The sequence below is a fragment of the Dendrobates tinctorius genome, unplaced genomic scaffold (assembly GCF_039654945.1).
Source record: "Dendrobates tinctorius isolate UK_male_01 unplaced genomic scaffold, ASM3965494v1 ptg000104l, whole genome shotgun sequence".
In the NCBI taxonomy this organism is placed as follows: Eukaryota; Metazoa; Chordata; class Amphibia; order Anura; family Dendrobatidae; genus Dendrobates; species Dendrobates tinctorius.
The window spans coordinates 20,539,362-20,553,740 of record NW_027361772.1 but is presented as its reverse complement, the minus strand read 5'-3'; the positions used below and the strand labels follow the sequence as shown (position 1 = coordinate 20,553,740).

The following is a 14,379-nucleotide window of genomic DNA, read 5'->3' as shown; positions in this document are numbered from 1 at the left end:
TGACGGCTCTCCACAGGTGATCATCGTGATCGTCGTGGGACAATCGTTATTAATTGGATTACGTCGGACACAGGGAGTATAGTGTTTTGGTTTATTTTAATTTTATTTGCAGATCGATGGCTTTGGGGATTAGTTGTATATGCTAAATATGTACTATGTGTACTGTATGTGTTTGTTTTTTAAAAAAAAAAAAAATTCAACACATTAGCCGGATGATGGGACTACTACTTTCCCATCGGACGATGCCTGCCTACGCAGACACACATACACGCACATAGCTATACCCACACTCCGTCCACACACTATTCCTCCTCCTGATCTGCAGCGTTTCTTGCACCCACATCCGCAGCAAATCCGCAGATCTTTTTTACATCTGCGGTTTTGCTGCGGATGTGCCTGATTCAATGGGTGCAGAAACGCTGCAGCTCCGCACAAAGAATTGACACGCTGCAGAAAATAAAACGCTGCCAATCTGCATGGATTTTTCCTCAGCATGTGCACAACTAATCTTCATTTCCCATAGATGGACATTGGCTGTGCCCTACACTGCGGTTTCTATGCAAATCCATGCGGCCAAAAAACGCTGCGGATCTGCATCTACATCTGCAACATGTGCACATAGCTTAATAGTGACAGTGCTGATAATGTCTGTAAAGCGCTATTGAATTAATAAGTGAGTAAAATAAATACATAAACTCTCTGGCCACATTGATCAAAGGTATGTGTGGAGAAAAAAGGGCACAGAATGTTAGGAAAAGAACATCTCACCAACCACTAAGCATGGGGGTGGATTAATCATTTTTTGGGGTTGGGTTGCAGCCAATGGCACGGGAAACATTTCACGGGAGGAGGGAAGAATGGATTCCATGAAACTTCAACAAATTCTTGATGCAAACATAAAGTTGAAGTTGAAAAGAGGATGGCTTCTACAAATGGATAATGATCCTAAACACAAGTCAAAATCCACACTAGACGACCTCAAAAGGCGCAAGCTGAAGGTCTTACAATGGCCCTCACAGTCCCCTGATCTGAACATCATTGAAAATCTGTGGGTAGACCTCAAACTAGCAGTGCATGCAAGATAACTCAGGAATCTCACAGAACTGGAAGAATTTTCCATGGAAGATTGGATGAAAATCTCTCAAACAAGAATTGAAAGACTCTTGTCTGGCTACAAAAAAAAAACTTTACAAGCTGTGATACTTGCAAAAGAGGAATGCTACTAGGTACTAACCATGCAGGGTGCCCAAACTTTTGTATTGGCCCATTTCCTTCTTGTAATTTTTTTTTTTCTAAATATAAAAGATGAAAATCTATCTTTTGTATTTTAGGCAAAGAAAATGAATTTTTTTTTTTTTTTTGTTAGATTTTGTCTTCAACTTGCTTAACTGTTCACAAAGTAATTTTGACCAAGAGTGCCCAAACTTTTACAAGCCACTGTATACTTTTACAAAAATGCATGTGTTTTTTGTCTCGTACAAAGACACATTGAAAAAAAAAATGCAGTTGAGCGTAGTTGTGGAATTCATGCAGAAATTCACCTGAATAAACACTGATCGTATGCACATACACTTAAAGGCATATCACACTAAGCGATATTGCTATAACGTCACTGGTTTTTGTGACGCAGCAGCGATATTGCTAGCGATATCGCTGTGTCTGATCCTTACCTACGACCGCTCCCCCGCTGGTTATCGCTGATCGCGCGAGAACGTTCAGGACTGTTTCTTGTCATCAGCTTTCTGCTGTGACGACGCGGGCGGGAGGACGTCAGGATCGTCTCGTCTGGCAGGTAAGTAGCGATCCCCGCTATGTCGCTGGCGAGATCTGCCTGTGTGGCAGCTCACTAGCGACCACTTAGCGATGTACCAGCGATCCTGACCGCGTCATATCGCTGGTCGGGATCGCTGGTACATCGCTAAGTGTGACAGTACCTTTAGACTTTGATTTTCCAAACTGAATAACCCAAGTTTGATAGCCTGTCTTGTTATTGTAGTCCACCCATTCCTTTAATAACCTTGGTTGCTCTTCTTAGCGCCTGCTCTAGCTCAGCTGTGTCCTTCTAACCCAGTGGTGGCATCAGCTGCTATTTTGGGTTCCTTTTTCTTCTTTTTTTTTTTGCATTTTTATCTTCTTAAATGTTCTTGCGCTTTTCCTATAATCTTCCGCCCCTATATTGCTTTGTAGGTTATTCTGCATGTACACAATCACAATCAGGTGACCGAGGACGTTAAAGACCGAGACTTCGTGTAACGTGAGCTGAAATGCGATTCAACTCCTATTGTTCTGCAGACTCCTTGGTATAGACCTCATGGTTATGGAGAGGTAAAGTTTCTACTGCGCTTCTAAATGCTTTATTTTTTTTCGATCTCCCTCTCTCCTTCAGTTCCCGGAGATGAATGAAGTGAGTAAAGAGGATGAGGAAGGAGGACGCCCCCTCACTGCCTTTCTCATTCAGAACGCCGGACTACTCACAGGGTTCTCCATCATGCTTCTACTGACTACATTCTCCGGTCAGATCCAGCTGGGATAGGCCTAAGGAGGGGACTCGCGATTTGTACAGCCTCTCCACAGTGGACCAAGGAAGAGGAGCGTTGTGCAGCAGTGTTAATCCGGTGTACCAGAAGAGATGTCCTACGACGTTCATAAATGCTGCAATTTCATTACCAAGTGAAGAGGACCTTCCTACTCCATTCATGGTGACTGTTCCACCTCCGTGGTGGCTACCTTGGACTTGAGGGGTTACTGCTGATTTTCTTCCTAATTGTGATTTGATTTTAAGACCTGTATGAGACCCTTTATCAACAAAAAAAACAGTACCGTAATTTGCTTGCTCTCGATTTGCATCGTTCTCTGTCGTGGAGATGTTTTGAGGACTCTGTTTTTAGAACATTTATCTTATCATATTGATAAGTGGATTATACCGCTCCTTGGAAGAAAAAAAAATAATGGACCAAACCAAGTGTATAAAAAGCCGTTCAGAACACTAGATCATTGATGCGTTACTGTAGCTGTTTTCTTTTTTTTGTTTAATTTTTCTTAATCAGGCGGCATTTGATGAACTAACAGAGAGCCGCTGATTTAGAGAACGGTCCCATCCTGGCCGGACCTGATGAATCGCCCTCCGCCGCTGTCTTGAAACCTAAACAGTGTTTGCTTTATTTTTTTGAATTGCAAGGAAGAAGATGACAAAGTCTTGATGACCTGGCGCAGGGGCCGCACTACATTATGGGCCTTCTCCCAAGGCCCCTAGAGGGCAGTAGCACAGTCATGTCATGGCACAGTTGTAGGGAGCATCCCGTACAGGGGTAGGTTTGCACAGTTTGGTATTTGTGTGAATTTTTTATTAATAGTTGTGCTGATGAGAGCTGTAATATTAGGGCATGCCGAGCTGAGTGTGAACAGGTGTATATGGCACTACAGCTACTATAGTCAGGCGCTTCCTTACTGTACTGCCATCATTCATCATAAACAGTGCTTCTTCCTATGCTTTGACCATTTTTTTAAGGAGTTGGCCATCCATTTTATTTTTAATTTTCTTACCAACATTAGCCCACCTAAAAAAAAAAAAAAAAAATCTAGATTCCCACTTTTTTTTTTTTTTCTCGCTTCCTCTTCAAGCAGGGGACATCACTGTTTGGCATATGACACTTGACTTCTACCAACCAAGCTAGAAGAGCAAGCCACATGATATCGCCTACAGGAAGAAGTGAGATCAACAGAGTAGGTGGGGGTCATATAGGTGATTATAGCTCCCCCACCCATACATGGACCCATTGAATATTTTAAAGTAGCGGGCAAACTTTTTTTGTTGCATCCAATGACATAATTATGATTGCCATTTGCAGTACAGCAAGGGAGAAGATGGCAGCCATTGTGTTCTCTTCTTCCTCCAAAATTCCCATCTCAGGTTCTGACAATAAAATATTTAATTGCACAGTCTCTGTCCTTTCGTCATTTCTCCAAGACACAGTTGCTAGGCTATATCATCACTGTATGACCCTGGGGTTTTGACATCTGGAACCCCATAGTTGGTAGTATTGCATCCACTTTCTAAGTTTCCTCTGCAGTCCACTTCTAGCCACCTAGATGTGTAGGGAACTAATGCCAGACCAGACCCACTTGCTTAATTTGGACTTGTTGCCATTCCCTTGCATGGAATGCGACTGGGATTCTGTTGTGCAGGGGGAGAGATCCTTACAGCCCCTTCATCTTCAGGATTGGATTTGGTCAATGAGTACATGTCTCCATGATCCAAAAGTGATATAGCGATACTAGCACTGCATCCCCTTGTTCTTCAGATTGGCGGTGTGAGGTGTGATGTCTGATGTTAGATTTCTACTGAACATTAGGTCAAAGCTGATCCTAGCAATATACCATCACTTTATAAAATGGGAACATGATAAAATGGCCCATGACAGATTTTAAGCTGCAACCCATCGTCAGTGATGGGGTTGGTTGCTGCCTGGAAAACGATAAACAAAAAAAAACAAAGCTTGAGACACGTCTCAGCTGTCAGAGGAGCATTATGATGATCTGATCTGCTCACTCGGCCATGAAGCAGGGTTGTAGCAAGAGTGAGGGTGAGTGAAGCCTTAGCCAAGTGAGCAGAACAGCTAGGATTTTCCCCTCCATGCTCAGTCAGTTTTCGTGCCCTGCTGGAAGTCTGTTGGGCTGACTGAGAAAAATGGGTGAGTTTCTTAGCAGATCAAAATATATATGGTATATAAGTTTTCTTTTTTTTCCTTTTTTGCTACAGTCCTTTGTAGCTGAATGAGCAGATCAGGTCTTCATGCTGCTCCTCTGACAGTTGAGACATATGTCTCGAACTGTGTTCTTTCAGGCAGCAACCCGTCCTGACTAAGGGCCCAGTTACACGCGTCAATGTCCCAGCGATCCCACCAACGATCCGACGTGGATGGGATCACTGGGACATAGCTGATCGCTGGTGAGCTGTCACATAGACAGACCCACCAGCGATCAGGACCAGCGAGCAAGCTGGTATCTAAGGTAAACAGCGGGTAACTAAGAGCCGCGCGGCTCTTAGTTACCCGCTGTTTACCTTAGATACCAGCTCCCAGCATCGCTGATCGTTGGTCTCTCGCTGTCACACGCAGCGATGCGTGCTGGCCAGCGGGAGACCAACGATCAAAAAATGGCCCAGGACATTGCTGCACGATCAGCAATACCCGGCGGAGGGGGCGGTCGCTGATGCGTGTCACACAGTGATATCGCTGGCGAGATCGCTGTGGCGTCACAAAATCAGCGATCTCGCTGTGTGTGACGGGGCCTTTAGACAGGTTGCAGATTTGAATATTTCACAGGGGCCATTTTTATCACATTCTTGGAGAGCCCCTTTTAAGGAGCATGAAGACCAAAGAGGAGCTCTTAAAGACACTGCCTCATCAAGACTACCCTCTAGATATTTGATGTGGGTACTAATCTTATAATCCTTTTGCAGCAGAACTAAACTAAATAGGCCCCACACTTTAGAGAGCACTGTGGGGGACTTTTTAATGTCCTGACCCCCTGCCCCTCCACAAGATTTAATGAAAACGGAAATAAAAAAATTTAGAAAGAAACAAACATTCTATACTTGCCTAATCCAGGATCCTGAGGATTCCACCAGCGAGGCTCGAGTGGACCAATGCGCTGCCATAGTGCCAAAGCACGCATAGGAAGTCCGCGTCCTTGCCAAGCACGATGATCTCACCGCCACCATGCTGAGACCCTGATGATCTATGCGTGCGCCAGCGCCTTGTCTGTTCAGTAGACTGCAAGTTTAAAGCGTCCTGCGGTCTACAGAACAGAGTGATAGTGCAGGGAAATCGTGTCTCCTTGTTCTACCGCGGGGCTTAACTGTATCGGCGTGCTGCGCAATCCAATACAGTTGAGGGTAGTGTATCTCGGTGGACCCCTCTGACCCTGGGGCGACTGCACCCTCTGGCCCACTGTAATCACAGGGCTGTCAATGGGTTAAAGAGGTAGTCCTAATCGCCTTCATCTTCATACACCTCTGGGCTTCAAAACAAATCTAATTCCAGTTGTTATATACTGCTATGTTGAGGAATATAGTAAAAGTAATCAAAAGGTGAAGTCTCCAAGGGGGACAAAAAGCACAGTGAAAGTGGTTTTAAGAATAACACAAAACACAAAGTTTAAACCCTCCCACGTTTCCCCATCTGAAAATAAAGAAATAAAAATATAGTATAGTAGCATCATCTATGAAAAATAATTTATTAACACACATGGTAAATGTCGAAAATAAAAATAAAGAAATACAAGAATTGCTGTATTTCGGTCACTGCACCATCCCTAAGAGAAATGTCCTAAAATGTGAGCAAAACGTATATACCCAAACTGCAATAGATAAAAACAAGATATCGCCTGTAGCGGGAGTACTGTACGTTGTCACTTGGCAGCTCTAAAGAGGGCTACCACGAATGTGCGTCGTCTGCAACAAGCGCGCGGCGCCACCTTGCAACAGAATCGGAGACAGGAAGGGTAGGCACCAACGCAGATGTCGCTACATCCCATCTTACGAGGGGCCTCTGGATTCTTACGGCCAGGTTTATCAGGAAAGGATCGATGGAAACTTTTTATCGGTTTTTCGGCATTGATGTTACTAGCTGACACTTATGATCTTAGCGTCTGGCCTATAACCCTTCCAATGAACGAGATATTGAAGAGATCGTCCCACAAACCGAGAGTCAAGGATCTTTTGTGCTTCGTACTTAAGACTGCCTCTGATCAGGATGGGAGGAGGAAGATTACTGACAGCACGATCAGGCGAATGGTATATCTTGAGTAGAGATTTATGGAATATGTTGGCTTTAAACAGATTCACAGATAATAGCCTACATTTATTCTGACGCTCAGGATTCCAGTGAGTAATATCACCCGGGTGCCCGTCAATAACCGGGTTATGTTTACGCAACCAAGGTATGCCCAAGGCGACAGATGTGGACAGGTTTTCAAGGACAAAAAAATGAGATTCAGAATGTAATGTACCAACAAGCAGGGACACCTCCTTAGTCAGTACGTCACAACGCCCTGTGTGAGTGCTGTATCATCAATACCAGTGACTTTTATAGGAAAATGTCATTTTATTAAGGGAAAACCAAGATCCTTTGTCTTCTTGGCATCAACAAAATTTGCTGCAGAACCACAATAAAGGCCTGAAGACGCGCAGATTTTTACAAATAAGACAAACGGAGCACAATAATTTGGGAGAGTCATAGGGAAATACCTACGCACCTAGGTGAGGCCCAGCTAAGCGTTGGCGTCTCTCTGGTGGCAGTTGCCTTCAGCAGATGTCCATCGGACCTCCAGACTCTCCACAGTTGCTATCAAGAATGGGTATAGCGGTCTGTTCCCATGATGTTGATGGGAGCAAGTCACCCCGAACTGCATGGGCTCCTCAGTAAGGCTGGGGTCGCACTAACTGACGAGTAATACGGTCCGTATTTTACATGTATAACACGGAGAAATGTCCCCTAAACAGTGCTCCGTATGTCATCTGTAATCAAGGTGTGGTCGCGTATTTTGCGCATTTAAGCATCCGTATGTCATCCGGAGATTTTCTTGCAGGCTTGCAAAATGTACATATAATGGATCCCTATGACAGGTCATAACCCAAACGAAAGAATAGATATAGACACATATATATATATATATATATATATAAAAATCGGAAAAACAGCACAAAATGGAAAAAGGATTCGGGTGCAGGCCCTCCAGGTACATACCAAACCTCCAGATAGTCCATCAAAAAAGTAAGCACACCATGTTAGTTTTCAATAAAGTGCTTTTTTAATAGCCCACGTGGCTATGTGCGCATGCAGCAAGGTTTGGTTCAATGGGTGTGAACCTTTTTCAAGCATGAAAAAGGTTCATACCCATTGAACCGAAAAGTTGCTGCATGGGCACATAGCCACATGGGCTATTAAAAAAGCACTTTATTGAAAACTAACATGGTGTGCTGCTTTCTTTTTTGATGGACTATACATGTCATTGAGACACATAAATATATATATTGATATTTCATACAGTTCTACATAGCATAATAGCCGCTAAATCAATTGTCGGCTTCTGTAAAATCATTCCCCAACCCGACATGCAGCCAGGGGACTCCGCGCCTCCGCGCAGCCTCACTGACGTCACTGGCTGACCTGAGGTGAACTAATGAGTGTGGGAAAAAATGCAGAAACTTTCCCACGGTAATTAGTTCATCTCAGGGCAGCCAGGGAGGCTGCGCAGAGATGAAATAATTCATTCTGGCAGTGGTTTACATGGGGCTGGTCCCTGTGTAAACCACTTAACCCTTTCTGATGGATTGCAGCAGGGGGCCTGATTGACCAGCGGAGAGGTAAGGATATGGTTGCTTTTTTGTGTTCTTTTTGTTACAGGTAGACGGTTTATTTTTGGATTACCAGAGCAATAAATCTTGTCAAAAACTAGGTGTCTTTATTTCATTAAAATAATTTTTAATTAATGTCTGTGTGTGTTTTTCAACGGTTTAATAGTCTAGGGTTAATAATGGATAAGTGTCTTATTGACACCTCTCCATTATTAATCGGCTTAATGTCACCTTCCAATTGCAAGATGACATTAACCCATTAATATTAACCCATTAGCCACCGTTACAGGGCAATGGGAATAGAGAGGATAAGTGCCAGAAAAGGCGCATCTTATAGAAGCGCCTTTTCTGGGGTGTCTGGGGGCAGAGTTTTGTAGCTGGGGGGGCAAAAACAATGGTCTCTCTGAAGGCTGTTAAAATCTGCCCTCACTCACCTCTCACCTGCTTTACCTCTTTGGTTGCGATTTTGCCGCGGGAGCCCACGCATTTTTTTTTTCCAACGAATTAACCCCTTAATTTAACACCGAGACGTCCCAAATTTGACACACAAACCCTAATTTAATTATTAAAGTAGTCAGGGACATATAAAAAAATACATGAAATGAAATGGTTTACTGTATGTAAACCATGTGTCATTTCATGTCGGGTTGGGGAATGATTTTACAGAAGCCGGCAATTGATTTAGCGGCTATTCTGCTATGAAGAACTCTGTGAAATATAAATATATAAATATGTGTCTCAATGACATGTATATATATATATATTTGTATTCTATGTGTCTAGATCTATTCTTTCGTTTCTTTATTAAACACTGAATTGCCGGCTTTTCTAAAGGACACAGGGTGCGTATTTCTCGCAAGTCACACATCTGATCCATGTGTAATGCGTTGTTTTTGAGCACCCATAGACTTGCATTGGCGTATTGCAGCCACAATACACTGACATACGCAGTATGCTGCGATTGGCACGGACCCATCAATATACCGCTGATGGGAGCTACCCCATAGAGAATCATTGGTCCGTGTGCAATGCGTGGTTTTTACGCCTCTCACTCATCCGTATTTCTCTCTAGTGTGACACCGGCCTAAGAGTAATCAGCACATAGGTCTTTGGAGGAAATACAGGGTCAGAAGTGGGTTCCAATCTACGATCGTGCAAAAGCATATCCAGATTGATTGACAGGTACATGGCTGAATCAAAGGAGTCAGGAGAAGGGAACTGGACTAACATATCCTTAGTTTCGTCTGAAAGTCCAGTATGAAACGGATGGTGAAGGGCCTGGTCATTCCACTGTAAGCCTGTGGTCCAGCGCCGAAATTTAGCACAGTTAGGACGTCATCCCTGACAGAGATTAGTTAATTTAGTTTCTGAGAAAGCCACTCGGTGAAGGTGGTTGTGTAAGAGTAAAAAAAAAAAGGAGTCAACTATCTAGAACTCTGGAGAGTCCGGAGGAAATGGAAAAGGCCCAAGCCTGAGGGTCATCCTGTAGCAAGGTGATGATGAGTCCCACACGCTGGTTCACAGAACCAGACGAATGTGGGTAGAGTATGAACTACATGCGAAAGCTCTCCCTAAAGGTAAAAAAAATTCCTATGATCACCTTAAAATCTGTCAGGCAGGTTAACCTTGGGTAAAGAAAGTAAAAATCAAAGGAGGTGCTGCAGGGGGCTTTGACCCAATTGGTTTCTTGCGGCTGAAACCACTGAAAGATCCTGGACCAACTGGACCAGGTCTATCTAGCATGTGATCCACCACGGCCTGGAGGGGATCCATTGGGCCAGTTATACTGTTACGGGAGTACTGTACTTGGTCAGGAGGCAAATGTAAAGTGGGTTACCACAAACAGGCTTGGCTTTAGCTACTCTGGATTCCAGATCCAAGGAGTTGCCCTGGTCTTCACCTTTTAACCCCTTAGGCCGGGGTCACACTAACTGACGCAAAATACGGTCCGTAGTTTACAGGCGTAACACGGATGAATGACCCCTAAATAGTGCTCCATATGTCATCCGTAAGCAAGGTGTGGTCGCGTATTTTGCGCATGTCAGCATCCGTATGTAATCCGTATTGCGAGATTTTCTCGCAGCCTTGCAAAATGGACATTTAACGGTTTTGAGGCCTGCTAACTATTTAAATCATTAGCCTGCACGCTATTTATTGGCTCAGGAACAGGTGGCTGCCTCCATTCTGTCCATTTGTGACCTTGCCTTCACTAGGTGTGTTGGGGTTGTATGTGCAACATGGCAGACAGTCTGAGTTTCAACACAACTGAGCAGGTTCTCTTCAACTGGCTTTTGTCACGCCGCTTTGGCCAACCATACCCAGTGACAGTGGATCCGCGGAGGAGGAGACGCATGTGGGTACATCCACTTTTGAGGCAACGACTCACAAGAGGTCATTTTCACCGCCTCTATTCTTCTCTGCGGGAGCATCCGGCCAAATTCTACCAATACTGTCGCATGAGCCTTGCAACATTTGATAGACTCTTGGAGACCGTGCGCCCTGGGATAACCTTTCAGGACACAAGGATGCGCAAAGCTATATCTGCAGAGGAGCGACTTCTACTCACAATACGGTATGTACTACACAACCATATTCTCTATGTTCATGATGTATTGGCCAAAGTATGTATTTTTTGCTTCTTCGAGTAACTTTTATGCCCTCATCTTAGTCCACATATGTGTCAACTTACAGACCAGAATGTTATGTGTAATATGTACTGAATATCACTAACTCATTGTGCAAACAAAGATGTGTGTGTTATTTGCTCTGAAATCCTACCGTTTGTTATGTATGGACCTGTTTGTTTTGTAAATGTGTGCATTCTAAAATTATCCATTTCTGTTGTTCTACAGCTTCCTGTCCACTGGCCTGTCTTATGCTGCCCTCCACCATGAGTTTCTCATTGAAAGATCTACCATTTCTGGCTTAGTCAGGTCAACATGTAGTGAAATCTGGACAAGACTCCATCAAGTGGTCATGCCCGAGCCCAGGATGGAAGACTGGTTGAGGATATCAAGGAACTTTGAGGAAGAATGCCAGTTTCCAAATTGTATTGGGGCCCTTGATGGCAAACATATCCGGGTGCGTAAGCCGCCGAACTCTGGCTCACAATTCTTCAATTATAAACAATACTTTTCTGTTGTATTGTTGGCTCTGGCCGACCCTCAATACAAGTTTATAATTGTTGACATTGGGGCCTATGGAAGGACGGGAGTAGAGTCTTCAATACTTCCATTATGGCTCGGCGGCTACGCACCAACCAGTTGGATCTACCACCACCACGCCAGCTACCAGGCTCCACTCAAGAATCAGTCCCTTATGTCCTTGTGGCAGATGAGGCATTTCAGTTAACGCGCAATGTCATGAGGCCATATCCCCGGCGCAACCTTCACCACAGGCGCAGGATATTTAACTTGCGCCTATCACGTGCTCGGCAACTGGTGGAGTGTTCCTTTGGCATTCTTTGTGCCAAATGGCGTGTACTTCAGTCTGCCATTCAGCTGAGTGAACAAAATGTTAATGAAGTAGTGAAAGCCTGTGTGGTTCTTCATAACTTCACCAGGATACATGATTGTTCCTCCTCTGCTGGTGTTGTGCGTAGGCCGGACAATGTGCGTAGGGTGAGACCACCTATCAACCCTCAACGTAGACCGCTCTCTGGGCTCAAAGTGTGTGATATTTTCACTAATTACTTTCTGGCACCTGAGGGGGAAACTTCTTGGCAAGAGCATGCTGTCTCTATGTTGTAAATTTTGGTTTGATGTGTGTCCAAAAATATATATTTCTACCCCTTCTGAATCTATGACTGTGTAATTACATTGGTAAGCGCATGTTGATACGGTTTTTGAGAATTGAGACAGAGACGTAAATTGTAGTAGACAAATTTTCACTTTTGCCTTTTTTTTAGGGTTTTTTTTCTTAAAGGCAAACATATTCTTGCCCTATGTAAAACTTGAGCAATGGGCCAAATTGGCCATTTTGCAGATTTGAACATTGTTCCAAAATAAACTTTACAAACATATCCAACAAAAGATATAATGCAATAACAACATTGCAACATTAGACAACTGGATTCCAAAGTCAAAAAGAGGAGGTCTCCATCATCAAAATGATATAAAATATATAATACAAACATTTATTATGAATGTTTTCAAATCATATTAATAAGCCACCATGACAGGCAAGGCTACCTTGCGCGTTTCTGAGACATATTGCATGTCTGCAAAAAAGACAATATTTCAGCACACTATACAGGGAAACTCAAAGGATCACATTACAATACTCACTTGATAATACATAGAGAGAGCGTGATGTTCTTGAGGCCGTTTGCCTTGATTTGGGAATATAGTTAGCTGCCCACAAATTTACGAATTTTATATGGACAGCACGCCTTTTCTATGTATTATCAAGTGAGTAGTCTATTTTGATCCTTTGACTTTCCCAGTATAGCGCGGTGAAATATTGTATTTCTTACAGACATGTAATATGTCTCAGAAACGCGTAAGGTAGCCTTGCCTGTCATGGTGGTTTATTAATATGCTTTCAAAACCTACATAATAAATGTTCGTTTTATAGTTTTTACATCATTTTGATGATGTAGAGCACCTCTTTTTTACTTAGGATTGTGATTTTTAGCACCAGTTGTAACACACTGGACATCTCCTGCCATCAGTCCGCTTATGGACACTGATGTACAGTATGCATCAACAATTTGCATGTTTGTAGCCACTTATAAATTGTGGAATGTTGGGGAAGGAGAAGGCGGAGGAGCAGCTTGTGGTTGCTGCTGGCTATTTTGAGCATCATCGCCCTGTGTGGGTGCATACTGTTGCCCATGATGTTGGTACTGACCTTCCTCCTGTGATTGTTGGGGGTAGTGGCCAGAGTAATACTGCTGAGGGGTTTCTTGTTGGGGCGGGTAGGCCCGTGTCTCATACCCACCAATATAGTCATGTCGTCCCCAACCAGGTTGGGACCAGCCTCCAACACTGGGTGGGACTAAGTGGCCATATTGGTGGGGTTGGCTAGAGCCAGAAATCTGTTGCTGGTGTTGGGAAGGTTGGGTAGGGGGAGGAAGGGAGTGAGGTGTAGGGCCACGTATTTGAGGATGTTCAGACCCTGCTTGAGCAAGCATCTGTGTGGGTGGTCTCATGCGCATAAGATTTCTGGGGGAAAGCTGCCACCTCTCCAGATATTCAAAAAGCTCATATGGGGTATTGGGGGTGTGTGCTTGCATCAAGCTGGATCTGAAAACATCCTCAAATACGGAGCCTCACCTCACGGGAAAGGGCACGGAGATAAAGGGCAAGGCTACGTGAGTATGCCTCCTCCCCATCATCTGCATTGACTCTAGATAGGTAATTTAGGACCCCAGTGTCCACATTGGTCCTGGTATCTTGAACAGCCATCTGCCGCCTTCTTCGTCCTTGCCGGGATGTTACAGCAGCCTGTGGGGAGCCCCGGATCTGGGCAGTTGGGCTGCTGCTCATGTTGCCCTGCTCCTCCAGTATGGGTGATGGCCCAGCAGCAGACGGTCCTGGTGGTGGTGTTTGTTGGGCAGGCAATGGGTTCTCGTGTGATGACTCTTCACCCATGCTTCTTGTAGGGGGAGAAGATGGGCCAGCCACCTCATCCCCTACAGGATCAATTATGGCCTCTGTCTCTGAGCCAGTTCCTCTCTCTGTAAGGTTGGATTGAGTTCTGTTATGAAATAGAACAGAGCCAAAAATACATCAATATTTTTGGCCCTGTAAAGTATGGGTGCAATGTGGTGTGCGGTATCTACTTACGGTCTCAGATCCAGAATTGGGGCGAGGAAGGAGAGGCGGTCATAATATACGTATTTTCTTTTTACGTAGCTCGCATCCCCACTCCTGGACTCCTGCTGACGTTCCCGCCGGTACTGATCCCGAATGCTTCGCCAGCGTTTCATCACATCTTCCACTGCAATGTGACAGGAAATATTATCAGTTTCACATATTGATCGGTCACATTTGCTACCAGTAGTCTAGGCATGTGGC

At 44.2% G+C, this 14,379-nt stretch overlaps 1 protein-coding gene across 2 annotated transcripts in view; it reads left to right on the top strand.

Moving 5' to 3' along the window:
* The window catches only part of SLC39A14 (solute carrier family 39 member 14), an 86,731-nt gene extending 82,794 nt beyond the window's left edge, over window positions 1-3,937 (top strand). For both annotated transcript variants that reach the window (XM_073588925.1, XM_073588924.1), the window contains exon 10: window positions 2,387-3,937. In XM_073588925.1, coding sequence (XP_073445026.1) covers window positions 2,387-2,533 — 147 coding nt within the window. In that variant the 3' untranslated portion in view covers window positions 2,534-3,937. The remainder of the gene's footprint in view (window positions 1-2,386) is intronic.
* The last annotated feature ends 10,442 nt before the right edge of the window (window positions 3,938-14,379 follow it).